Below are 27,886 nucleotides of genomic sequence, written 5' to 3'. Positions count from 1 at the left end.
TAATGTTACGAGAGAAACTAAAACCAGCCTAATCCTAATAATCGAATTAAATCTGAACGATATTAACGTAGCTTATCAACGGGAGCAAACAGAAAATTCACGAGAATTAAAATGAAATAGATAATGGGTTCGTTATGAAGCACTACAAACATTGATCTTCCTTTGCACCGCGTTTCTTATTAAATTGAAAACGGCTACGCTGTGGATTAGGTCTCTGAAATGCAGATACACGAAAATGAAATTAAAATTGGAATTATCGACCAAAGCGATTACGAGTTCGAAATATAATGCAAGTAAATGTACATCCTTCCTTTGTTTCGCTTTATTGTAGTATCACGGACGAAAGGGCTAAAAGATATCGATTAATTATAACACATTATTGTGATTAGTTCACGTTAAACAACCATCGTTTCCTGTTTAACCAATATCCGTTTAATCCATTTATTGTAAATAAAGTAATTGTAGTAAAGATCTAACATTATCATATATCCGAGAAATAATTATCAAAGCCAATTTCTTCATTCGTAAATGAATAAACAAATATCTATAAATAATCGAATCGATCTATCGCCTATCTTCCTTGGAATTGTACTTTTTATAGAAACTTATTCTACACAGAGTTGAGAATTTTCGTGCATCAAATTTCACGGTTAGCCTAATAAGTTTTATTTAGAGTTATTAATTGTTGATAAAATACGAAGGATGGAAAAATCATCGTTCGGTGTTTATGTTTTTTCTTCTTTTGAAACTTTATTTATTCTGTATAATAGCTTGTCAAAAAAACTCAGCTGTACTATCAAATAAAGTGGCTTTTAACAACCTAAGCTCCGCGGAATTTTTAGTAAGGAAAGATTCACTATAACTATAATAAAATAAGCGTAGTTTTTTAAATATTTGGTAACTTCTTGACATTAGTCGCGTCTTCTTCGCGTATCTCTCGTTGCATGGAAAATTCGTCGGAGCTTGGTGTAGGATTGGATTTAACCGAAACGTTTGTCCCAGAGATCCTTGAAGTTGGTCCTGAAACGAGAAAAGTCACATGAACTTTCCGTTTTCTGCTCTGAGAATATTCTTTTACTGAATTCTTTTTCGTTTACTGAACATTTGAAATATCTATGACACGTCCAGGTGACACGAAAGTTAGCTACCTCCAACAATACTTGAAAATTAAGACACGAGATTATCTTTGGATATTTGATTACGCACAGCAATAATAATTAGCTTCCTGTCTCTCTAAATTTTGCTTTCGCTTCGTTTTAATAACAAATCTTATGAATTTTCACCTATGGTAACAGTCGTGAGCTATCGATAATCAACGTGACACGAGGTCCAACACGACGAACAATAGAAACTTCGCAAACGAATTAAAACACGAATTTTCCCCTGAAACATCTGAGGTACTATAAAAAACAGAAGTTACATTTCGCATCACGAAAATTTTCAATGGGCAGTGAATTTATTAAAAAATTATCGAATCTACGCTATAGTACTGAAAACCTAGTCGTCGTTCAAATTCAACTCGTTCGAAATTTTAATAAACTGAAAATTGGCTATATCTAATAATCGTTTAATCTGCCAGAATTTTCCAACTTCTTTCAAATTTACTTAAACAGTGGACATCGAATTTACTAAAATATCAGCGGATCTACCATCTGATACTTGGCCATCGCCTAAGTTAAGAACAAATTGACGAAATCGATTCGACTGTTAATAGAAAAAAATACACTTGACACGCGAGAATCCTCGATCGATAGCAGATTCACTAAAGTATTACTGGATTCGCTAGAACGTTTAAGATTCGATCGTCGTTGAGATTCCAGAAATCTCGTGACTTCAAACTTGAGTCTTAATACGGAATCACGTGTAACATACGAGAGTTTTCGATCAACAGACGTCGAATAGTCGTAGGAAGATATTCGAAATTGGTCGTTTAAGTTCAAACAACTTGGGCAAGTGAAATTAAAGGAATCACGTACTTGCGACAAAGGCAGACTCCGTTCTCGCAGCGACCTCCAGCTTTGCCCATGCTGAGACAGTTGGCAGCGCAAGCACTATGTTCAGCGACTCCTTTGATGGAGAGAAGGTCACAGGTCACTCTTCTTTGTCTGTCAGCACGTTCCTCGATACCAGCGTGTTCCAGGGGCTCGTATTCCTCCTCTGAAATTTAAATACCGTCTTTAAGCCTTCTGTCTGCTGCGTATAATAGATGAAACACGGTAATTGGCAAAGGAATCGAGAATTAACGCTCGGATATTTCTCAATAGAAAGACGAAGATGGTGGAGCATTAAAACAGCAGCTGTCTTTAACAATGAACAACGAACACGAATAACAAACAACGTTTTGTCTTTCTGCGTTTACTGCTAATTATTCTGCTAATTACCCTTATTATACCCGGTAATTATTTCTTGAATATCTGATAATCATCGAGAAGGATGGATGGTCCATACAGCTCTGGTAAATATATAGCTAGTGAGCGTATCTTTTCACCGGATAATTGAACTTATTAGATGATTTTCATTTATCTTGTAAACGTAAAAGACGCAAGGTTTCTTGAGAATTATTTATATCGAATTCTTATCGAGTCAACTAATATTTAAAAGTTGTTAAACGAGAAAATCGAGAACATTGAGAGATTAATATCAAAAGATATTAAAGGATCGAAAAATATGGACGTTAAAATATTAATGTTAACGAATAGAACGAACTTTTATTTCTGAGGAATGTTGAGAGATTTTCGTTAAACGGTTGAACAATTCGTGACAATTTAATTAGATAGAAGGTTCACTTACCCACGGGTACTGCCATGATGGCGGCTACAGCCACAAAGAGAAGAGCGACAAGAAAATAGACCTTCACCATTTTGGCTGAAGTTTTTATGAAAATTCGATGGCAGACTGTGTCCAAGTTACTGAAGAATAGACCGAGAAGTGTCTGATGATTGAACGTTAGCTGTCGCGGTTTATATACAACTCCGTGTCCATTGAACCATGTGGATACAAGTGCATACTCAATGAAGTGTAGTATATAAGGCAATCTCTTCATCAGTATACGGGTAAGCCCCTGAAACCTGGAATGAACTCTTGCTGTGTGGTCGCGTCAGACGGAAAAAGGTTATCTCTTTTGTAATTGTTAATTGCTCTACTTCGATAAATATATCTGTGTTTCTAATGTTGCGAAATTAAAGATCAATAGTTACAACCGTACAAATTGTCCAACTAGTATCAATAATTCTATTAAGTTGCTTCGTTTGCGTTTCAAATCAATTAGCTATTTATTAAATATTTTACCAAGTGTTCTATTTTATTTCTCGTATGTCAAATTTAAAGATTGACAATTATAATTACATAAATTGTCGAATTAATTGCCACAATTTCATGCTATTTTATTAAATACTTTGAAAAAAAAAATTGAAAAAAAAACGTATATAATTCGTCCGATAATTTTCATAACAAATATCTTTTACATTCCCTCATCGACTTTCCAATTAATCGCTTAAATAAGAAATAATAATATGCTGATCTCCGAACTGAAATAAAATTCAAAATATTTTTAAACGATTCTAATAGAACAATGCGCGATGTTAATGTTGAACACTGTGAAAATTGGAATAGGATGGTCGTATCTTGCGTTTAATGAGAACAAAGAGAAATATTGACTCTCGATGTGTGTGCTTTTTTATTAAAATTAATCGGACTTGTCATATCAAAATATTCGTTTTATTCTTTTTATAAATAATATCTTTACAACCATGTACATATATAACATATAATATTTCTATTCTTGTAATCGAACTGCAAATCTTTATGCAAGTTTATATTTTTATTAACGTAACTAAATTGTATTAAATATGTGTATTAAATATTATAAAAAGGTTGAATATTTTATACAGGGTGGTTGGTAACTGGTGGTACAAGCGGAAAGGGGGTGATTCTACGCGAAAAAAGAAGTCGAAAATATAGAATAAAAATTTTTCGTTCGAGGCTTTGTTTTCGAGAAAATCGACTTTGAATTTTCGCTCGGTACGCGTGCCGTACATTATAACGGATCTCACTGTAGATCGTTGTCTCGATGGAAAAATTAAAAAAAAAATTAAAAAATTTTTCTTCTATATTTTCGACTTCTTTTTTCGCGTAGAATCACCCCCTTTCCGCTTGTTACCAACCACCCTGTATATTTTTACGTGTTACGCATATACTGTACACTTCTTTGTTCTTATACTTTTATATTTATCATAAATGCATAAACATTCGTAATCGACTTGAAATGTTCTAGCAAATCTAAAGTTGCTCTTTGCTACTGGAAATTTTCTACATTGTTCGATAAGTAAGTTTTATCTCGTGTTTTCATATAATTCATTGCATCGATTTTTGGTATTTCCAAATTTAGATATAGGAACACATGTATGCAAATTGGGGATTCCTAAAGCGAGAATCTTTAGCGCTTAACACTAGTAATACTCTGATACTCAATGCTAACAGATAAACGTTAAAGAATTTCCGTTATCTTAAACATTGGGTTTTCCCACACGCATACCATTCCTTTCAATCAGTGTTACTGTCTTTATGACTGATGTTTCAAAGTTACGATTTTTTCCTCTCGTATTTCATAATCTGAGCGTAAATTCCATTTTGTAAATAATATAACTTTACTTTAATGGGACAAAATATATAAATAAAATAAAACCTTCAAAGATTTATCTTCTCCTACTGCGAACTGCGACTATAATTTTGCAACCACAACTGTAAACTATTGTACAAATTGTATCATATTTTATAATTACGAAATTTTTATAAAATTCGCTTTCTGTCTCTTATAACGAAGGAAGAGATATCTTGAAACAATTTAAGTATTTTATTAGGTTCATCGTATGCGTCTAATAAATTTATAAATCTTTTCTGTTCAACAAATGACAATGCGATTGGATGAAAATTTTGCAACCATTCTGATGATAAATAACAACATATCGCTTTCTAAGTGGAAATTAATAAAATATCCGCATGCCCATATTGACAACATCGATTATTTAAAAATTACAATTTTAATCAACGACTAATATAATTTAAGGGGAGGGAAAATTTTTCGTTTAGGGTAACGTTACGATACAAAAATATGATTTATTTTCGATATAAGATCTAAGGAAAGATATAATTAAAATTTTCTTTTAGTTATTCCTAGATATTTTCATCGCATACATATTTTTCAGAGACAGAGTGCTTGCCAAACCTGAATATTTCCAGAATGTAAATATACTGCTACATTTTTTTTATAAAGTTAAAAGCTTTTAATACTTGCTTCCCTTCAAGGTATATATACTTGGTATTTACGTAGCCATTTCAAATAGAAGTAGTCTTTCTTCATGTAGACGTACATTCTCTTATTAGACACTACGATATTGTTTATGAAGGAAAATTAAAAACGCATAAAATATTGCATTCGATTAAGAAACTTTATTTAGCACAAATTTAAATTACGGACTTTCCGTATACATAGTTAATTTACGTTAAATCTAATAATTCATTCGTATCATATTTTCTCGAAAAATAAATCTTCCCTGTGCACTCAAAGATAAGCACCTGAATCACGCGACATAACTTAGAAAGTGTAATACTCTGCTTTTCGTTTTTTTTTTTCTTTTTTTTACGTTATGTGATACAGAACGTGTATCACATTGTGTAATAAAAAATAAGGTAAACGTGTGATAGAGAAAATACAAAAATACGTATAATCGAATCAAACGTTATAATACTGTAACTCTATAAGCTATAGCAATACTGTAAGATAAACTACCGTGAAAAACACCTATCCCTACACCATTACAAATTTTCTACCGCTACATCATACTTTTAATATTAGTTCCACTTCTATCAAAAACAATTTAACAATTGTTAATCAATCGTCGGTAACCGCAAAATTTTATAAGACGAATCAATGCTGTCAAAAACTTGTAAAAGCCAACGATATTTCAATTTCTTTTTTTCAACCGAGTTGCTAATATCATACTTTCTGGTGGTTGATGAAATTTTAAACAATCGATCAGAAACAAAATACTTCACTTTGTTTCTTTACATAACGGTGTAATGTGCTCATTCATTGCGCCATAAAGCAGATGTTCTACACCTGTCGAACATGTCATCTCGTTTGCCGAGCTTCGCTCATACGTAGGATAAAATGTACATCATCTTTGTTCAAGCAACGTGTAAATATCACCGGGATTCACCGTAGACTTGGAACTGTGAATTTTTCCTCGTTGATAAACCAGAATTTCGCAAACCAACATTTTTCTATTTATTAATATCTTCGTTGAGATTATCTTGCTCAAGGAAAACCTTCGCTGATTTTTCCTTACTCGTAGTTCCTTATCGGCCGACTGTGAGAGACGAAACGTTAAAGTTGCATCTACAAATTGAACGATATCGATTAGTTCTGGATAGACGACTATTTTTTTATAACTAAGTTATGGGCATTTTATGAATTTATAGAAAATTTGAAGATGAAGAAACACATAGAATGTACGTAATTGGCAAAAATGAACAAAGCATGATACAAAGTTTATATTGAATATAAATTTGGTAGAAGCTTAAAGTACTCTGATAGAAGTATAGACAAAACAAATTTCTATAGAAGCAAGCAAATTTTCATAAAAATGTGCCGTGTAAATTTGCATAAATATTCGTGGTCCGGTAATTACTATCGCTTGAGTAAGGCGTGTTAAGGGTGTGGCAAGCTTTAATCGTAATTATTGACGAATCATAGGATAAAGTAACTCAGGTCTAACGTAAGGTGTGTAATATTTTTTATGTTACATAGAATCGATTTAATATGAAATAAGAAAACATTGGTAACGGGTTGAACTAAAATTAAATTATAAATATGGAATTAAAAAGTATTATCGTGGGCTATACCTGTTCATTGCTGTCTGTTATGCTTCAGACTGATTGTTATTTGCAAATGTCGAGACACAATGGAGAAGATTGAGACGTTAAATTTGAAGCGTTCTCCTTTGGCGAAAATAATTACCGAAATCGTAAAATGAATAGGATACTTGCAAACAATTTTCGCGGACAATTAATTTGACGTTCTTTGTTCATTTAACAGCGAATAATTCTCACCTAATCTTCTTGAGAGATATTCAGACCTCGTTTTATTGTCCAATGCAGCAGTTTATGTTTCGTTGCTGAATAAACAGTACATCGAGTGAACTGAATATTAAATAAATAGACATCGTGATTGCGTACTAATTATATTGTATTAAAATTACCAACCACATATCTGAAGAAAATACTAATTAATTTAAATCTGTCTTTCAACTTTTTACTGTTGTAAAAAAAAAAGAGAAATATTGTTGTAAAGAGATTTCCAATCAATTTTAGTACCTAGTTTCATTGTGTTGTCGAATAATTCAGATTGAATAATTTACTATTAATATTGACATATCGTAAGAGAAAAGCTTCAAGCGAAAGACTAAAATCACTTTTCTAAAATGATATTGTAATATGTTTATCATTTAGTTCCCTTGTTCCCCTGTACTCTTTATTTTACTTTTATATTAAATTACAAAACATCTTTCATTACTTCGTACAAACTTTTATGTCGTATATTGATGATATAACAGTACAAATTGTTCGATACAAAGACATCGTACAGATAATGCATCGTATAAATCACTTTGCATTACGCTTGATTGAGTCTCTTTTCTCAATGGAAAGATAATGAAACGTATTCTAGATTCATAAAGTACACAGTAACAAAAAGGAAAGCGAAGCCGATAGAGTAAAAGATACAGTAACGAAAAGGAAAGCGAAGCCAGTAATATATAGAAGTACAATAATAAAAGGAGAAAAGAAGAAAAAACATGAGTAAATACGATAAATGTTAAAAGGTTTTTAAGAAGGATGTTAACCAAAGTAACGACGTGCTCTATCCATGAAAAATGTGAATTATTAGATAGTATACGTATGTAGTTCAGCACAGCGATTATAGTACAAAAGGAAGAATTATTTTGTTCATAAGCTAGCTGTTTTGCCAAAAAGGTTGATCCTCACGCCAACATTACGAAGGCCATCGGTAAGTCTTTTGCCCAATTCAGTGTCCACTTCCGTAAAGTTCTTCACGGCCCTCTCGACGATAAACGTTGACGCATTACGAAGGCTATTAACCAGGTTGTTCACCAGCCTGGTCTTCTCGTCATCGTTGAGAACTCGTCTCCAAAATATGGTCGCCTGTCCGAAATTATCTTCATCTTCTATATCGTAACGGTCCACGTCGCCACTCACGTGGTAGCTTGTGGGACGAGCAGCTGGACATTCTTGTGGGCCACTGAAACTGTTGGGAAAATAGTTCGGCGCACCATTTTGATTATAGAAGGTCATCGGGCCATCGCGTTGGTAATTCATCGCGGAAATCGCCTAAAAAATAAAACGATTGTTCATTTATTTTTCCTTTTATTATGAGTGACGATACAGTTATTGAGAAAAATATTTTAAAAAAATGAGAAATTGATCTATTTGTTGATTACTATCGTTATAATATACGCATATCGCCATATTATGCAGATGGAATATCTTCTTTGCTGGCTAATATATGCAAGTATATTATATATGCATATAATAGCAGTTACCTTGTACGGGCAGTTCACAGGTAACTGAAGATGATTCGGTCCAAGACGATGCCTGTGAGTATCACCGTAAGAGAATAGTCGACCCTGTAGCATTTTGTCAGGACTTGCTTCAATACCAGGTACCATGTGAGCCGGATCAAAGGCTATTTGCTCCACGTCAGCAAAGTAATTTTCAGGATTTCGGTCTAGCACCAGCTTACCAACAGGTATGAGCGGGAACTCGTCATGCGGCCATACCTGTTCAGTTAGGAACAAAGCGCTTCTTTAAATCTTGCTACCACCGCAAATTTTCTTAAAAATTTCGACCGCGACACGAATCTTTAATTTCTCCACGATTAAAATCAATGGCTATTCCTTGTAACTTATCTTAACATCTCATCTTCAACGTATATTTCAATAAGTGAAATTGAATGGGAAAATTTATTATCATTTATAGACTACGTATTCATCTAGTTTTCTTTTTACAAACGTAATCGTTTAAATCCTGTGTATAAAATTTGAATTCTGTTGTTTGAACTAACGCCTGTATTTTATAAAATGACGCGATAAAATTACTTTATCAAGATCTAACGTATCGAGTTACATTGTTATTACTTTGGTCAAATCGAAGGGGTTCCATCTGAACTTCTTTGCTTGACACGGCTTCATCACTTGAATAGAGAACGTCCACGTCGGATAATTATGTGTAGCGATCGCATTGTAAAGATCTTTGATCGAGTAATCGGGATCAGAGCTGCTTAATTCAGCCGCCTTATCGACTGGGATATTTTTAATTCCTTGGTCGGTCTGAAATAATTTCAAATATTATTAAAAAAATAGAGATAAATTAGTATGTGCATACGAAATATTTTTCATTTATGACAAAATCTTTTCTCTTTCCTTATTCGTAGCTAGCTTATGTCAAATTAAATAAAAATATAATAAAATATTGTATATGTATTTAAAAAGCATATAAACTTTTAATATGATAAATAATCTTTAAAACTCGGCAGATGGACGAAATTGAACGTAATATTTAACGTTGTAATATATAATATTAAAGTTCAATATTATCGACAGCTTCGTATTCTTTTATTTCGAAATTTATTTCATAAGCTATCGGCTTTTTCTCAAAATAAATGCACATTTTCAAACATTCCATTCATTCGATTCGGTTCACGTATATCATTATTTATACTCTTTCTCGTGTTTTATGCCGTTTTGTATCTGCAATCGACATTCGCTGCTATTTATGAAACATATTTTTTTATTCATGACGATTTTTTTTGCTTTAACTTTCGTTTCTATAAACTAACTGAATACCAAATATTAAACCTCGTAATTTTGGAACTGATATATACAAATCTTGTGAAACAAAATATTTTGACTGGCTAATTTTCTTATACAAGTATTTTCAACGCGGATACACGGTATCTTATGCGTAATTGTTTAACTTTAATTGTTTAAAATTTCGTTCCTTAGAAGAATCTTTAAAGTGCTTTTATATCGCTCAACTGCGCTTCCATACTTCAAATCAATCAACAAAAGTAGATGACTTCTTTTTCTTCTTGGAAAAAATACAATGCAAAATACAATCTGATACTATCTGTTCGCGTAATAAAAAATGTAGAAAGTCGCCTCACCACGGTGATAGTTACAGCGAACAAACGCGTCGAACCGTTGTATCATTAATTTCTACAAAACAAAACAGAACTAAACTCATCTCTTTTCGTTTTCAAGGTTTTACATTCTTTATGCAATAAAGCTTCTAATCACGTTACATATATATATTTTTATAAACTATCGTCGATAGACCGTAGATTCTGTTGTATACACAAAAATAAAATCTAAATACAAATTTATTTCACCTGCTAAAAATTGTAATTAATATTTTATCTGAAACATTTTATATGTATTTTTGCGTACTATATCGATTCTACGTATTTTAAGGTTTCAAAATATCGCGTAAAAGCTTAAGAAGCCACTGTCTTCTCATCGATGTTCAATTTTCGTTCTACATTTTCACAAACATAATCTCTCGCTATTTCCTAGTATCGTACAAGTCATATACCTCGGTTTCTTCAAAACGACGACGCTTATCCTGTAAAGTATAATAAAAGTCACACCTTGTAGTGGAATTTACAGTAGACTATGTCGTTGTCGGCGTTCACTAGCTTGAACGTATGGGAGCCGTAACCATTCATGTGACGATGACCGTCGGGAATACCTCGATCCGAAAACAGGAACATGATCTGGTGCGTTGACTCGGGTCTCAGAGAGATGAAGTCCCAGAACATGTCGGCGTCCTATGCAAGACAATTCAATTAACACGCCGTTTAGTCTGGCGCGCGCTAATTAGTGAACGCGGATATACTGTACGCAGAATAGCAAGGCATACATGTAGTCACATCTACGCTAACAACTATATAATAACCATATAAATGTGCAATCACGTGCTTTTCGGCGAGAGAAACGAAAACGAACGCGATTATAAAAACGATAGGAACCCGAGAACGATAAACTATGTCTCTTAATAAATAAAATTACTGCTAGCAATTCCTACCACATATTCGAGATCTATAGCGTATCAGTGAATGATAAATCGCAAACATCGTTAGATGGCATCGGTCGGTGCAACTGTATGCAGTTTTCTTCTCCAACGTACAAAATTATTTGCTAAGGCTATACACTAAGTTCTCTTCTAAATAAACAAAACACAGTGTACAGTTCGAGTTGGCAGCGATGATCAAGAAGCTTTGATTCAACGTTACATTGCTACGCTCGCTTTTCCACGAGGAACAGGATCGATCGGGGATCGCAAGAGCTTCTACGTAGGATTTCACAAGTATCCGAAACTCGACTCCGGAAAGTCACGAGTATTTAGGAAATCCTACGCTGCGAGAAAGTTTCCAGTTCCGGCCGATTTAGACTAATCACTGTCTGACCTGAATCGAGTCTCCAGAGGTATCTGAAAATTTCTAATACTATGTAACGTTAATTAACTTATCGTTTACGGATCGGATACCAGGGAACCCTGGCATGTAGCTATTACTCTGACAATCTTGGTAATTGCAAAATAAACTTCACAAGCTGATCTTAAAGTTTTGATCCCTCGCAGATGTTTTATTATTTCTACCGCATAATCTAATTACCTCGCTGTACTATTTGTCGTATCTTCGTTAGAATGGCTTAACACTGGAACTACCACAGCAGTCAAAATGAATGGTTCTACAATTTTATAAACGTGTCAACCCTCGTTTAGGGATTACCAGATGGATTAATAATACCAAAAATGTACTACATAACATGGAATTGCTTCTGTAAGAAAGTAATAAATCAGTAAATATAAAAATATTCTATTATTACGTATTTTTTAAAGATCAATCATTTTGACTGGTTTTGGTAGAAATAGGTTCGTGTTAACTATCGGTAGTTCTAGTGTTAAAAGAAATGCGAGAACGTAACGTTTGAAACGCTTTTAAACATTTATATTTCATATCGCTGTGTTAACGCTTAATCAATCGCTAAAGTTTCAGATTCGGACCTGAAACGAATTCATATGCGAGAAACAAAGCATAGCAAAGCTGCAAAATCAGTTTCACCCTTTCGTAGGCAATAAACTCTGCCAACAAAGCTACCACGATTACCGAACTCTTACTATACAGAATAATTTTGAACATGATTTAGCTTGAATAGAAAATTAAAATAGTATAATCCTCGGTTATAAACTCCATATAACTCGTAACGTTTCTTGCACGAACTTAAAGTAACAGGCGACAGAAAGACTAACTCTGACTGACCAAAATCTGCATGTCCAACTATCCGAGACGGAATAGAAAAATAAAACTCTAACGTATGAATATTTAGATCCGACTCTAACGTTGTCCATCCTCTAAAAAAGGATAGAAAAGAAGACGACCTAGAGCAAGTTACAAGTCTTGAAGAAATCTCAACTTCGTAAAATACAACTCGCTAAACCGATCGGATAACAAACCTTCAAGTGAGTGACAGGATTTCTTTTTTGCGTGTGGATAAAGCTGGGGAAGAATATCGGGTCCTTGATGAAGAAGATCGGTGTGTTGTTGCCCACCAAATCCCAGATACCATCCTCGGTGTAGAATTTGATCGCAAAACCACGTGGATCTCTGCGAACAAAAGAGAACAAAGAATCGATCGATGATCAAGAAAAAACGAACTCACAGGACTAAAGCATTGCTATTAACGGCATAAAAGGAAGTTTCACAGGGAAGAAATATCTTCCTCTCGTATTTCAATCGCGATTAGGATCGAAAGGACAATCGACTGAACGTTCAAGTTAAAACGCACCTGAGAAAGAGTGACAAAAGGCGTGAAATCGCGCGTGATTCATCGAAAATTGTCGTAGCTACAGCTTCGAGAAAAAAAAAAGGAAATTTTCCACGATTGGGTAGTCGCCCGATTAATCGCGAGGACGACGCGCGCGTTCGCTTTTTCGCGCGTTTCCGTGTGACTAAGCCGGCTGATTTGTACGCAAGAAACAACGGTTGTTTCGAGCTCCGTTTCCGGCATTTTTGCAACCCATAATTGTCATGAATTGCGCCAAGTCTGAGTTTCCCTTTCGCGGCCATTAGTCTCCATTGTCTTGGGACCATTCACGCTTTTGTAAACTACTTTTTCAGGTAATTTGCAAGTAACTGTCCGTGAATAGTACAAGCATCGATCCATTATGTACGTTCCGTGGTTATTTTTAACTATTCGAGCACGGATGTTCACGCAATTTTACATTTTTTACAAACGTAACTGAACAGACGAATTCCAAGTAGAAACACGTTTCGCCCGTCAAATATTACAATGAACGTTATTTTATAAATCTCTGGCAAACGCGCGTGAATCAGCAAGCGATTCGTAGGGAAACAATAGGAAGTATTTATAAGCTTCTGATCTACGAGTCTCTGATCTCATCGTTAACGATCCAAATAAATCTTCGCTTCCTTATCTTCGTGTTCTTTCGTTCGGCAAGAATTTTCTGAAGTTCAGTCCCCGGCCAGAGAACGACGTACGGAAATTCCTCCTCCCTTTTAATGGGCTAATGAAAATAACAAAATTTCTACACGTATGAAATACGAGACGAGGAATGACGGGCATTTCACCCGAGCACGTTCGAGCGGAAATGTACACGTTGGCAATTACCTGACAGTATCAGAGGAGCCAGACTCGCCGCCCACGCTGGAAAATCTCACAGCGACGGGAGTACGTTTTCCAATGGAGGAGAAAACCTTCGCCTTACAGTAGTTGGTAATGTCGTGGGTAACTTCGAAATAACCGAATGCACCTGCGACCAAACAGAAAGCAAAAAAGAGATAACGATTCAGTAGTACGGTCGGTTATCCGCGTTACTCCGACGTTCCGAACGTTTTATGGATATTTCCTCTGTGCATATGTAACTTCTTCTACGACTTTTCAGTTCTCGCGCGGCCTTCTTATTTTTTCATCTTCTTTCGCTTGTTTTCTCGTTGTTCGGATTTTATGATACGAGGCTGCTATCTGGAACTGCAACTCTCGTGAATTGCTTGGTTCCGTTGGAAGATAGGAACGAAGGCAGAGAAATACGACGGTGAGACAGAAGATGATGATCGTTAAACGGATGAGATGGTTCGTCGGAATGTTACGTGCTAATTCAGACACCACGATGTGGAAGATCGTTATGTTCGTTTATATGTCGATGAAAGTAATCGAACTGTCTTTCCTGAAATTTCATCAACGACGTGTAAAAATATTGCTATGACGCAACAAATAATATACATTATAATTATAAAACACTTTCCTACATTAATTTACTTTCTTACATTAACAAGCAAAGTGTCCTTGTAATTTAAACACGTCTTGTCTCGTTTATTCCTGATACGTAAGTCGTTGATTCTGTAGTATATAGTGTCTTTTAAGTACGCTAAACATAATTGATATTAATATTGGCCTCCTGGCCGCCTCAAAGATTACATTTACAACGCGAAAGGATTAAGAACAAGTTTTTAGAATTACGCACGTAAGCTTAAGACCTTAAAAAATCAAGTACAAACTTTAACATTGCATTCTACAGATTTTTCACGCTTTATAATTTGAAAAATTCTTCCAATACCTCTGCTATAGTAGATCGCAAGACTAGCTGCTGTGTTTTATAGCTCGAAAGCTATAAGGCTATCATACAGCCATAAAATGTATACATAGAACAACGTATATTTCGTTATATTCTTCGGTAGATGTCCTGCGATATGTTGAAAACGTGACGAGTCAACGTACCAGCTCCTTTCGCGTGCACCACACGCTCCGGAATCCTTTCTCTCGTGAAATGAGACATTTCGTCTATAAAGACGAAATCTTGAAGCAGAATAGGGCCATTTGGACCAACCGTCAAGCTGGCTGTCTTCTTAGCGATCGGGTTTCCACTTCCGGTTAGCAATACATGCTGGCCCTGAAGAAAACAATAAACCGTTGATAAAGAAAGAGCTATAGATTTTTGCAGAAAGTTTCATGCTCGTGTTTAAAACTAAAATTCTGTGTCTTTCGATACGCTCAACTCGAAACTTATATTTTTGCTATGTGTTGTTTGTTTCTATACTTTTGAATTAAATATTTTGTATTTATTTTACTACCCAGACGTTACAATGATTTTTAATTTAAATTATTAAGACGAATCGCCTAATTTCGTTTGCATCCAAATTAATATATTATTTCTTTATCATTCGTCTATAATATTGTTTAATCGATCTTATCTCTAAAAGTGACTGTTTTATTTCGAGAAACTTCCTATTAAGATTCAACAGCTTGGTAATAACTTAAATCAACATAGTTGAAATGACTATTACGTCAAATGTATTTTATGTGCCGCGATGAGTCGTTCTTTCGCGGTCAATTAAGTAAATCTGACGTGTCGATGCGAATTATTGTGATGGGATTGCTGTGTTACACGAGAGATTGCGTTTTGTGCAACGCAAGTACTATTCCATAATCAAAGTCAACATTGACTAATCCGTTGTTACGGAATTAACTCGAAACGCCGTGTAGGTATGCAACCGGTGAAACTCATCGCGTATCGCGAGAACAGTTTCATTTTGTACGTTGCGCTGTATGCCAAAGCGTTTCCGTGTGTGGTAATTCTACGCAAGTTAAATTTCACTGCCCTTTTGTAATGAAAAATACAAGCTGGGATTCCTTATATGTGCGATATGCGTATATCACGCACAGAGAAGAGTAGACACAAGTATTGTAAAAACGAAGCCTCTCAAAGTACGAAATGAGAAATGAGTCATCAAGAAATAAATTGAGACACAAGCTGAGATTTTTAAGGGAATCTTTGACTTGCAGTCTTGACTTAGACTTAGACTTAGACTTTATTTTCCAAACTGATTTCGAAGCCAACATTTACTCTGTTCTACGCTACGCTCTACGTTATTCAAGTCCTCTTGGTGCTTTTATTGGCAATAAAATAGTCCTTGAATAACGAAGATATTCGACGTTTAAATAAAATTGGGAATGAAAGAAACCGAAAGTAAGAAGAATTTTCGAGTTAGAATTTTACAAAATTTTAGCAATGGAATTGTGAATTTTTCTGAAAAATATTAAAGAAGCAAGAATATACGTAATATTGAAAAGTATATAAAACATGCAAAGTAAAGCGTTTATTGTAACGTTCAGTGGATGAAAGAACCTCTGTTTAGGACGCATCTTTTAATTATGTCACTAATACAAATGTCTACTAATAAGATTATATGTTACGACATAGTACCTGGAAAAGAGTGGCCTTTAAAAAAGAAGATCAGAAGGATCAAGATTTCTACCTGAGATACATAGAAAATTAAAAAGTTGACGACTATCGTCTGATATCTGGCGATTAGCAAAAAATAATATTATTCGTGCATTACTTCTTATCAAAAGTAATAAATCTCGATATCAATCGGCAATTCATTTGCAAATCTACCGAGAAAATATAGCGGTAACTTGAAACTAAAAATCGTTACCAAACCCATCTGTTACCTACGAGTGATCGATATATGTAACTATGTGCCATTTTTCAAAGTTGCAGAATCGTATCATTTTTTATCGTACACGAACCACGGCCATGACTCACTTCGAAGTCTCGTTATAATAATTATCGTCGTTCATGTCCGATTCTACGGAATATTTCGATGGTAATTTCTAATTCCATTGGAGGATCGCGACTAGCGATTCAATTATCTTGCATGGAATCGTCCGAGTGCATCGAAATAAAAATTAAAAAAAAAAAAAACATGCAACTATCGTGCGTTATTCGTTTGCCTAATCGACACATAATAAGTACGATCTTTAACGAAGAAAATACAATTGCAACGGAAAAGAAAATAACATGTTATTTTGAACGAAGCGATAACCGATAATTCTCCCGGCGAAAACGAAATAATGGAGAAACAACGAACATGAAATATGTTTATCTAATATGTTATCTACCTTGGAACGTATAATTATTGCAAATACATAGTTGCTGAAACGAAACCGACGTTCTTTATTTTTGAAATGATAATGGAATTGAATATATTTTATGAAATAGGACATTCAAATTAAGTAGTAATTTGTACTAATTGACTCACGACGTTATTTTTTCTTTCCTCTTTCTCTTTTCCAGAACAAAAAAATTAATTTTTTCAGAATAAGATATATTTCATCGTAAATAACTTTTTTTCTTCTTTCAGAAAAAGGAATTCTTATATTCTCTAAACTATTCTCCGAACTGATGTGTTAACTTTCGTCGACAATAAGTAACAGTTCAACTAAGACAATTTTTCTTTATTTTCTGCAGAATGGAAGACGCGTAGCTAATTTTCTTATTCTTAGAAATGAAACATTATTTCGTAAGATCAATTTTCCAATTTAAACGAATCAACTTTTCCTTTTGAAAAGTCATGAAATGTAAAGCAAGAAGAAAAATAAGCTATGCTTTATCCTTGGAAACAGTGTTGCATATTAGTAGCTGATACTGGATGATCCACATAGGAAGTGGAAAAATATCGTATGGTAAATAGAGAATTTGCGCAAGGGACCTTTTATGCGATATGACGAGTGTAACTTGGTCAAAGGTCAGGCATCGTCTTCAGAATAATTTGTGCAAAGAATGCAATTCGCGAGAATTATACTGTAGATGTAATGTAAATGGAATAAGATAGTAAAATTCGGTTTTAAATGATCGTATTAGGAATATTCAATAATTTTGTGCAAAGAATGAAATTCGCGAGAATCAAACTGTAAATGTAATGTAAATGGAGTAAGATAGTAAAATTTGGTTTTAAATGATCGTCTCCGGAATATTCAATAATTTTGTGCAAAGAATGCAATTCGCGAGAATCAAACTGTAAATGTAATGTAGATGGAATAAGATAGTAAAATTCGGTTTTAAATGATCGTATTAGGAATATTCAATAATAGAAAAGAAAAGGAATTTACAGTATAACACAGAGTTAGAATATTATTTCCATATGCATTAGCTTGAGATTTGAACTTTTAATCTTAATGTTTGAATTATATCGGTACTTTCCATGATATAATACATTCTTTCAAGCAAAAACTTCAAAAGGTGTTTTGTTCTCACTGAAGCAATATCACCAGAGTAGTTGATTTCAACGAAACAACAGTATCAACTTGATAAGGATTCGTCCAGCTGTTAATTACGTATAGAAAATAGGCTCGATCTTCGAATCTTCCACTACAAATATGTAATATCGGAAAGAAAATAATTCTTGGACATTATTGTGCTTGTTATATTAAAACGCAACTTGTACGTTTAATATTTGCTCAAAAAAATTAAAAACAATAATACATCTCTCACTTGATTGGATCGCACACTTAGTCCGAACCGCTTATTTTGACAATGGTTTTACGTGTTTTATCATTGCCAGTTGTCATTAAACTTTGATTGCACCTACATCGTTTTAAGATAATTTCACGAAAAAGAATGAGAATGTACAAGTGAAGTATACTACTGGAAGGCAAGCAAAATGCTTGTTTCTAAAATAAAAATAATAATATTAACGAACGTTATTAATCCTTTTTTATTTGATTTGTTACTTTAATATCAACTCCGAATGAATACCTTTTTCTATTATAATGATTTGTCTAAAATAAATATCTACTGATACTTAAACAATGCTGCTTTTAGAAATTAAACAGACACCCATAGCTCACGTACCATCGACTAAATTCCTGCCCAAGTAGTTAATGACAACGTTTTACTTACTTTTGTGTGTTTGTGTGCGTGTGTGTGTAGCGTTACCTACTTTCTATTTCTTAATTCCTAACAATGTAGAATAGGTTGATCGTCGATTTCAAAGGGATTCCAACAATTTCGTTATCGTTCCATTCCAAACTGTTACGCAACACAGAATGTAGATATTCGACTTATCATACTACAGAGAAGGAGTTTTCAGATTACGATTGCTCCATGTCAATATAAAATGTCATGTTCAAATTTATGACGATGTAATCGACAGCGTTCCCCTCTTTTCCCCGAAACGAATCGCACAGCTCCTGGATTACTCCGTCTCACAAATCGCGTGGGAATTTATGTTGCAACTTGTTTCGCGACTGGCATTGTTCCTAAATTAATTTTACGATGTACCATGAATCAGCGTAGTTTTACGAGTGGCGCAAGTCCTTTGAAGGAAGAGAAGGACATCGCAAATATCCTTTAGTGGCTGCTTAATTTATACTACCATTAAATTATGATAAAGCAACAAGTCTTTCAATAGTCTTCTTATCGTATTTTCTCCTTTTCAAACATTATTTTTCCCTCTGTTTGACATTAGAAGAAATAAAATCTCATTGAAATGTTATTATAGCGATACAGGCATAGCTATTATGATAGGATCGTAAAATTTTCCAAACCAACTATCTTTTTTATTGCATAAATCGATATTTTTATAGTGATATGACACTAATATCACGATACTGTCGTAGTGTAAATGAAATATTATTTTATTGAAAGAAATCGCTATTTTTATAACAATATGGAAATAATATGACGATGTTGTCGTAGTATGAAAGAAATTCTTATTTTTATTGGAAATACCAGTATAATTAATTAATTCTGAAAATTTTTTAGTTACGCGTAAACAATTATTTTTCTAGATCGCGCAACGTATTTCCTATTAAGTTCGATTAGTTTATCTATGTTGAAGTGGTCACCACTTCTAAAAAAGAACTCTACACCTGATCTTTTTAATTTTCTCGAGCACTGAAACCATCGACAGCGTATAGACAAAAGACTGGGACGAAGGCAGACCATAAACAATAGACAGGCGACGTTGTCTTCAGGGTTTTCAGTTATAGGATAACACTGCTAGTGTGCGGATCTGGACCAGCTGAAATTATATTCCTACTTGCACTTACGCTTCTGTATTAAAATATATTTTCTACCTTACAATTTATCCACGCGTTTCTCTGTTTATACATCTAATAACCTCAACAATCTATTTACTTATCTCTAAAAATCAGGTTTTTTGGCTCATTTAAAATTTTCAATCAGCAAGTAAAGGATATAGCAAAAGTGCCCCCAAAACAAGTTGATCCGAGATACGTATCATCCAATACACATCTCGAAGAATACCCTTTCTGTTCTGTAGTTACAGGACGAAACGAAATTTGCGGTTTAAGTTTCGTTTCTTTCGTTCTACTTAATGAAACATTATGAAAACAAGTCAGAGATATTTTTCCTCGTGGCGAACATGTCTGTGAAATTTTTCAGAATTTTTCAAACGCTAATTTTATATTGAAATAGTGTCGAGTATCGATGTTTTTACAATGTTACTGTCTCGTTATGGATATTAACGTGTATTTTTTTCAGTCTTTTTGAAATGGAGGAACGCGGTTAAAAGAATTAAAAATTGCTATTTGCTTATATTATTGCCTTAGTTATTGACGTGACCATGTTAATATTTTCATGCTTGTAGCATAGTTTTATTGTGATTATTTATGCATAATTTTTTCACATCTTTCGGAGAAGTGTATCATAAATTGTAAATTATAATTAAAAAAAAATTGTAAATCGATATTTTCTTATGATCTGGATCAATAGATAGCTCTGTTAATTATGCTAATAAAAAAAAAGAAAAAAAATAGAATTCTAATTTTCTCGTACATTTTCTAATCGGAATATTCGAATCGATTTCGTGACGAATTGCGACATGAACTTTTTTTATATAACAATTCCAGTTTTCTAGAACAATAACACGCGACATGTGCTCGTGTGCCCATCTGATAAACACAGCTACGAAATATCGATCTGTACTGGTATTTTGCAGTAAAATGTAAATCTGATTAAAAGGAAAATAAAGATCGAAACACGTTAACATGAATTCTTGTCGTTACCCAAAAAGAACGACACCATTCTACCTCAATACAATTCGCTTGAATGAAAAAATTATCGGACTTTGGTCGCCATATATCAATAACATTTTCAACGTAAATTTAAGTTTTTAATTATGGTAAAATAGAGTTCATACTTTTATTTAAAATTTGTTCTTAGATTTTAATTAAAAAATGTGTCAAATATTAGCGTGGTTTACATATGCAGCTAATTAATTGGCAATTCTTTTAGAATTCCGTAGAATTTGCTCGAACTATTTGAATATTTCTTGAATTTTTTACATTTGTAATGGTTCTTTTTTTCATGAGCTTGATGAATTGCCTGACAGCTTATCGCTTGGCAATTAATATGTGCCACTATTCAAATATATACCTATAGAAACGTTCTTATCTTTCACAAGCAATTATCAGTAATAACTCTTACTTTAATTGTCATCGTCCTATTTTCTGCATTTCGTCCACCATCAATCGTATACATATATATACCTACATATTTGCATACGCAATATGGAGCAATATAGATATACATTACAAGTACGATACATACTCACAAAATTATTTCTCTTTTATATAAATAAAAGTACCATAATACTGATAAATATCGCTGCCACTATATCTAACGATATCGTACTTAATATTACTGTAAATAGCATGACTGGTAGCCTAATATTATTTAACATTTTTAATTTAATATTATTATCCTAGTAACTAATCATTTAATTCCTTTATTATTTATTATTGACTAATCACGTAATATTAAAAAATCCAATACATGTTTAAAAAACTTTACTTATGAGTTGCAGAATGATTATTGCGTAAGATAGATCTTAAGAATCACAATTGAAATAGATAATCGATAAAATTACGTTATCGTCGTTCAAATACTACAGGTTGTAGATAAACTCATAAAATTTCTCATAACGAGAGATATCGAAAAGTATATTATGCATTTATTTCGATTATATAGATATTCTTCCGATTCATAACTCAGGATGATTCCACGCGCGTTATCATCAAGCAAATCTTGTTTATCAATTTTCTAAGATACAATAAAAGAAATCTGTAACGATTAGTCATTCGTTGCAAGACGCGTGTGAATTTATTATCGCGACGTTCATGGTGAAACAGGTAATCTATTGAACCTTGTTATTCTAACTTAGTTTCATTTTGATAGTGAAAGATAGCACGCGAACTGTTCGAACAGAGCGAGCACATCGAGCGTTTCGAAGAGAAATTATTATTATTGTTCATATTATTGCCTGTTATTGTTACTTTTTTACAGCATTATATATTAGAATGGTAAATAGACGGCATTCAGCCCTCCTGCTTTTAATATTTATCGCGGTTTCTAACAAAGAAATACAAAAATTCAAGAAACAATATAAATCGTATCTAAAATTTTGAATTACTAGTATCACACTTGAGATTCGCGTCTTTTATTTTTGAATCTTTTGTTTTGTATCTGGTGCCGAAAAAAAATCAAACGCGAGATTGTCAATTCCTTTCCTTTTTTTAGAAAGATTTCCGAAAATAAATTTTATTCTGAGGAAATGTATCAGTAGATAAAAGAATATTTACGTTCAGTTGAAAGACAGTTGATTGAATATTGCAATCTAGTAAGTTATCATTAGCAGATTAATTTGAGTTATCTTTTACGTTAAAAATTACTATGTTGACATAGTACTGAAACTCCTTATTTCGCTATATATATATTATGATATACACTTATAGAAATGTGATTTATATAACACGAATTTAAAATCGAGTGGGGGGGGGGGGAAGTTTATAAGTCTAGCCATTTACTAAACACGTGACGACCGTTATAATATAGATTAAGAAGTACAACTTAAATTTGTAATGCGTACAAAAATTTTGCATTATTTTTAAATTAAACTTTATACGAATAACGTTTCCTAGATACCATCGAAACTATCAAAAATTAAAGATCTTCGATACTTTTTAATCAATTATTTCGATAAACTCTCCTAATTGAATAACTTCTAATTGAATAACCTTTTCGTATTATTATCAGAAAATTACGTCGTCGTCGTACGTGTATCGACTGTCATAAAAATCTATTCAGCCTTCTGATTTAAACTATATAAGTAGAGTATGAGCGTACTATCAAATGTATTACGTCACACAGAATTTTACGTTGTCATATATCTACATTGAGGATACAGTATTTCACATGCAAGATGATGTCATTCACGTGAAATCAGATTTCCCTACTTCGGTAACTCATGGTAAGTTCATGGCAATTCACGACCATTCAGAATGATCGTTTCAAGCAAGATTATGTATAATCAATCATGAAATACTAAGATCCAGGAAAAGAACTCGTTAAATTGCTGCAGCGATGATTCAAAGAAAATTTAATATCAGCGTCTGTCTATGAATATTAGCTTCTTTTAAACTAACACGTTTTACCACGTTAGTAAGAGTTTCTTAAACTCTCTTTCCTCCGCCATTATATTTATTTTTCGAGAGAGCTTTGATTCAGAGTACGAAACAAAAAATTGAATTGTAAAGAATAATATTTAGAGCGTAAATATTTATGCAAATTTATGTTTTCATCCAAATAGAAATTTGGCTTACCCTCCGAGTATTACAACGAGCACTTTACTTTAGATATCTTGCATATTTTTGCATATTATATACCTTTTGTACATGTTCGTGCATTTTCACTTCCCACGACTTTAAAAATGTCTCTAACACATGCAAAACATTGCACTTTAATAAATTATTAACGAAGAACATAATAAAACTGGTATCTCGAATTTTAGTGTCTTACGTATTCTTTACAAAACGATCTGAAACATTGTGTTTTTATTATTAACGATCAAATAAAAAGCAATTTTCCTCGCAGGTTAAACGAAGATTCAATGCTGGAAGAATCATTGACTAAATACTACGAATTTTGTAATGAAACCTCGTTAATCAACGATTACAGCAACGTATCGTTGACTCGGTATCTTCGAATAATCAAATAAACTTCGTCTGATGGAAGTTTAAACTTCAAGCAAATCTATTGAAAATTATTAGTTCAAGGGTGACGGTCATGTAACTTCAACGATCTTTGCGGATTGCTGTCCGTGAATGTTTCATGCACACTTTGACCTATCGAACTTGAACGTTTCTTATAAAAAAAATTAGCGCATTAGAAAAAATCGATAGCACGATGTACTTTATCATAAGTAGAAAACACCAACGACATTCCGATTTTTGATACGAAACGTAAAAATGGAAACTACTCGATGAATAAGAAGTCACCCTTACGCAAGATTACATACGAATCGTCGTTATCGTGAGTCGTCAAATGGGCAGGATGAAACGATAATCATGCAAAATCACCCTCTGGCCGGTTGTACAACGGTTACCATCCCATCCTATATAATATCGACATAACGAACGAATTATGTGCAACATGTTGATCAAATGGAAATATAACATTCAATTTTATAATTAATATTTATACCCGGCTGTATCCGTAATGTACTAACAGGAGAAACGCTAAAATCAAACATTGGAGCAAGAATATTTATAATCATAATTAAAATCACTTGGACTTAAAATAGTATAAGTGACAAAATCTTTAATTTGAAGAAAACTTTAAGAAAAATTTCAATTTTTAGCTAGTAAGAAATTAGAATTTTTAAAACAAATTACTGAACGCTGTGATATTGGTTTTTCGAATCATATTTGCACTTTGCGCTTGTACTTTGCGCTTGTACATTGGGTCAACGTTTCGTAGACGTTGCAGTGGTCTGCAATAATTGATTATTATTATTTGGAAAAATAAATCTATTTGTTAATAAATTGCTACGCAACTTTCATTACAAAATATACTAATGACGACCATAAATGATAACCATATCTGCAATAGAGTAAAGAAACGCTATAATATCACAGATATTTAAATAAGTATACTTTTAAGTAATAAGTATAAGTGAAGACGTTGCAGAATTCTTATGGTGATAATGATATTCACTAAAAAACGCAGCTTGACTTGCTCTTTTAGAGGAAGTAAACCTTGAACTTATTGCTCAAAGTTCATGGTACCCATTATCATTATCATTACTTTTTACCAACATTATTGGTCAACTCAACGTATTACAATTTTTAAAAAAGCTTTACCTTTGAACAACATTAATTTACCTCCGAACTTCGGTTTGTCATTGCAACAGAACGAATTCATTAAAGTTCGAATCGTCCACCTACGCTTTACCAAACTACAGATGAACACTGCAGCTATTTTTTATATCTGTCACATCGATCAAAGTCTGTTGCATGGTAACGTCGAACCGAAGTGACAGATAAACTGAGCGTACGTGTTGTATGTTGTATGTTTAACAATAACTATACAACTGCAATACATAAACTAATCTCTACGATACAGCGAGTTTTACATTCAAATATCCAAATGCGAAACATTAGTTAATACAGCGATTCCCAGAGACAAACATAGGAAGTGAATTACTTCATACTGCTCTTGGATATCTATTTATTTTATCAAACTTGAAACGCGTAAACTTCGTTTCCTGAATGACTCTACATCATTGTATCCAGATTGCGCACTTGCATACATTTATGGATAATGTAATGCATGGCGCAAAAAATAATATTTCAAATATATAAGATATCCAAAGCAAAGTTACTCGTAGGTAATAAATGATAAGTAAGTAAACAATAAGCAAGTAAATAAGTTTAAACTCTATTTTTCTCTATAAGTTCGTAGAAATATGAGATTGCATAAATATCTGTAGTGTACTTATATCCTTGATGTTACTACGACCACGCATGATTTACCTGTACATTTTTCTTGTATTCAGTCAACTGTTCGGCAGCCGGGCCTCTGTTCATCCTGGACATTTTGTCGTCTTCTGTCTCTTTCTTGCAACAGTACCTTCTAAATAATAGTCGATGAAAAGCCAGCGTATTATTTGTCTTCTTCGAAAGGAACAGGTTCCTCTGCGTGCCGCGTGCCGAACAATAACTGATCAGTGAAAATGACAACGGTCTTTTATCATCCAGGACGGCCGAGTTATGATGGAGCGCCAATGCGGCGTTACGAGTCAACACTCGACCCAACGAGATCGCCCGAATCACCGGGATAAGGCCCGAGCCGATCTTCGGCATTCTTCGGCACGGTACGTTGTGTGTAATTGCCTTTCTGCCCCGCGTTGATGAATCTATGTATAGGCGCTTACTTGCTCTCTCGTTTTTTGTTCTCTTTGCAATCGGCGTTAAGAAATCGACAAAGCTTGGAAAAGAACTGAAAGTTTCCACAAATGGATAATTTAAAGCAAACAAAAAACCATTGTGTTCGTAATGCCCGAGAAATTTGTTGAGATCATTCGATATTATTGCTTGTTTTGTCCATTATAATTCGATTATTTTTAACATAGATTGGGAAAATGTTAGAACATTTATCGAAAATTTTTATAGATATGTATATTATCCATGTTACACTAAATATTCTGAAATTTCATTAGTCACGATTATATTGCTAGAATTGCGGAACTATACACATATAGAGGTTATAAGATATTGCATCGATCTATTTATAATCTATATCGCGAAATAGTATACGTATATCAAGTATATTTCCAGGATATTTTTGTTGTATTAGCAGAATATTTTCAATGATTTTAATTCATTAAAGACCGAACAATATTTACCATAATCTTTTTAAACATTTCAATTTCCGTCTTCAAATTTCGTACAATTGTAGACTGTATGTAGAGGAAACAGTGACAAAATAATATCAAGCGAATCCTTTGAATTCCCTTTCATGACCACGATGTTAAAAAACAGAGTTCGATAGCATAGATTGATTTGAGAAAATGTTGCAGATGAGATGGTATGTTAACGTAACGTTAAATAGAAGTAGTTAAATAGAAATGGAAGATGGGGGATGATAAATTTGATTTAGTTAAAAATGAAGAAGCTGTTAAAAAAGACGTAAATTAATCGGACTTAAATTTCAGTTGCAAGAGTCATTATTTATCAATTTAAAAAAATGTGGGTAATTTATATAATTTTATCCAAATTCTCGTACATCTTCATGCAAATTAATAATATTCGTTTAATATTTCCACAATTGTGTAACATTTGCCATAATATTTCCACAATTGTGTAACATTTGCTATAATATTTCCAGCATTCTTTGAAAATTTGCTCGTAAAACTACCCAGATGTCGGACTATTGTATTCCTTTTCCATTTATTAAGAAAAATGACTATTCTATTGTTATCGTGTAAGTATCTTTTGATCTGGAACTCCTTTGTTGAAAAATATTTATCTTGATAATTTTCAAGTAGGCATATTATATGCTTCAATTTAAAAAAGGAAAACTGAGATTTCTGATATTATTTGTTATTGAGTAATATCAACGTAGAAATATGTTATAGCACAATAAAAAGGTTCCTTCGCGTCTCAAAATTTTACTCATTAAAAGTTTGGGATTGCAATACATTGGACGCAAACTAACTACATTAACTTTCTTCACAAAAAAGATCGAACAGAACAAAATTATAATTTTTATAACAAAAGTAATTCTCTAAAGTTTAAATTTAAACCTACGACAAACGATTCAGATTTTTTATATCCAGGGGGACATAAATAATTAGAACTTCCACTCTTGGCGAAGAATCCAAGAGATTGGCTATTGTTGTAACCAAGTTGCTCAAAGTTCACTGAAAAACTAACTAAACAGTCTTGCGTAAGATAAGAGAAAATATAAGCTGCTATTTAAAAAAGGGAAAATATGTATTCCACGAGTTTGATTGTTGAAATAAGGTACCTGCGGCTTGATTGCTACGGTCTTTGCACATCTCAGTTTCCATCGTTTTTAACTTAAGAAGTCTTGCCCCCTATCTTCCAGATTCAATTAGCAAGTAAGCCCTTTGTATAAAAGAGAA

The 27,886-nt window shown here is 33.3% G+C and overlaps 2 protein-coding genes and 1 long non-coding RNA gene across 4 annotated transcripts in view; 1 reads left to right on the top strand and 2 right to left on the bottom strand.

Annotated features, from left to right (window-relative positions):
- Nucleotides 1-724: 724 nt before the first annotated feature.
- Nucleotides 725-3,058, bottom strand: LOC126877447 (defensin-1). Its single transcript, XM_050640198.1, has 3 exons — nucleotides 2,791-3,058; nucleotides 1,977-2,157; nucleotides 725-1,020 (listed from the first exon to the last, which is right to left on the bottom strand). Exons 1-3 carry the CDS (start codon nucleotides 3,041-3,043, stop codon nucleotides 981-983), a joined length of 474 nt encoding a protein of 157 aa, XP_050496155.1. The 5' UTR covers nucleotides 3,044-3,058; the 3' UTR covers nucleotides 725-980.
- Nucleotides 3,059-5,426: 2,368 nt separating this feature from the next.
- LOC126877300 (catalase) overlaps nucleotides 5,427-27,886 on the bottom strand; it is a 25,422-nt gene continuing 2,962 nt past the window's right edge. The window contains exons 2-10 of one of the 2 annotated variants that reach the window (XM_050640116.1): nucleotides 25,773-26,238; nucleotides 14,874-15,045; nucleotides 13,767-13,908; nucleotides 12,592-12,742; nucleotides 10,724-10,903; nucleotides 9,213-9,404; nucleotides 8,619-8,855; nucleotides 8,044-8,406; nucleotides 5,427-6,397 (exon numbers count right to left, since the gene is read on the bottom strand). In XM_050640116.1, coding sequence (XP_050496073.1) covers nucleotides 6,386-6,397; nucleotides 8,044-8,406; nucleotides 8,619-8,855; nucleotides 9,213-9,404; nucleotides 10,724-10,903; nucleotides 12,592-12,742; nucleotides 13,767-13,908; nucleotides 14,874-15,045; nucleotides 25,773-26,238 — 1,915 coding nt within the window. In that variant the 3' untranslated portion in view covers nucleotides 5,427-6,385. Of the gene's footprint in view, nucleotides 6,398-7,225; nucleotides 8,407-8,618; nucleotides 8,856-9,212; nucleotides 9,405-10,723; nucleotides 10,904-12,591; nucleotides 12,743-13,766; nucleotides 13,909-14,873; nucleotides 15,046-25,772; nucleotides 26,239-27,886 lie in introns of those variants that run through there. The other variant, XM_050640113.1, reaches the window with a different exon arrangement.
- LOC126877480 (uncharacterized) overlaps nucleotides 26,235-27,886 on the top strand; it is a 5,133-nt gene continuing 3,481 nt past the window's right edge. Inside the window, exon 1 of the long non-coding RNA XR_007695062.1 lies at nucleotides 26,235-27,862. This is a non-coding gene — a long non-coding RNA (uncharacterized LOC126877480). The remainder of the gene's footprint in view (nucleotides 27,863-27,886) is intronic.

Source organism: Bombus huntii, chromosome 2 (assembly GCF_024542735.1).
Source record: "Bombus huntii isolate Logan2020A chromosome 2, iyBomHunt1.1, whole genome shotgun sequence".
Lineage (NCBI taxonomy): Eukaryota > Metazoa > Arthropoda > Insecta > Hymenoptera > Apidae > Bombus > Bombus huntii.
This window is presented reverse-complemented; position numbering and strand designations above follow the sequence as displayed.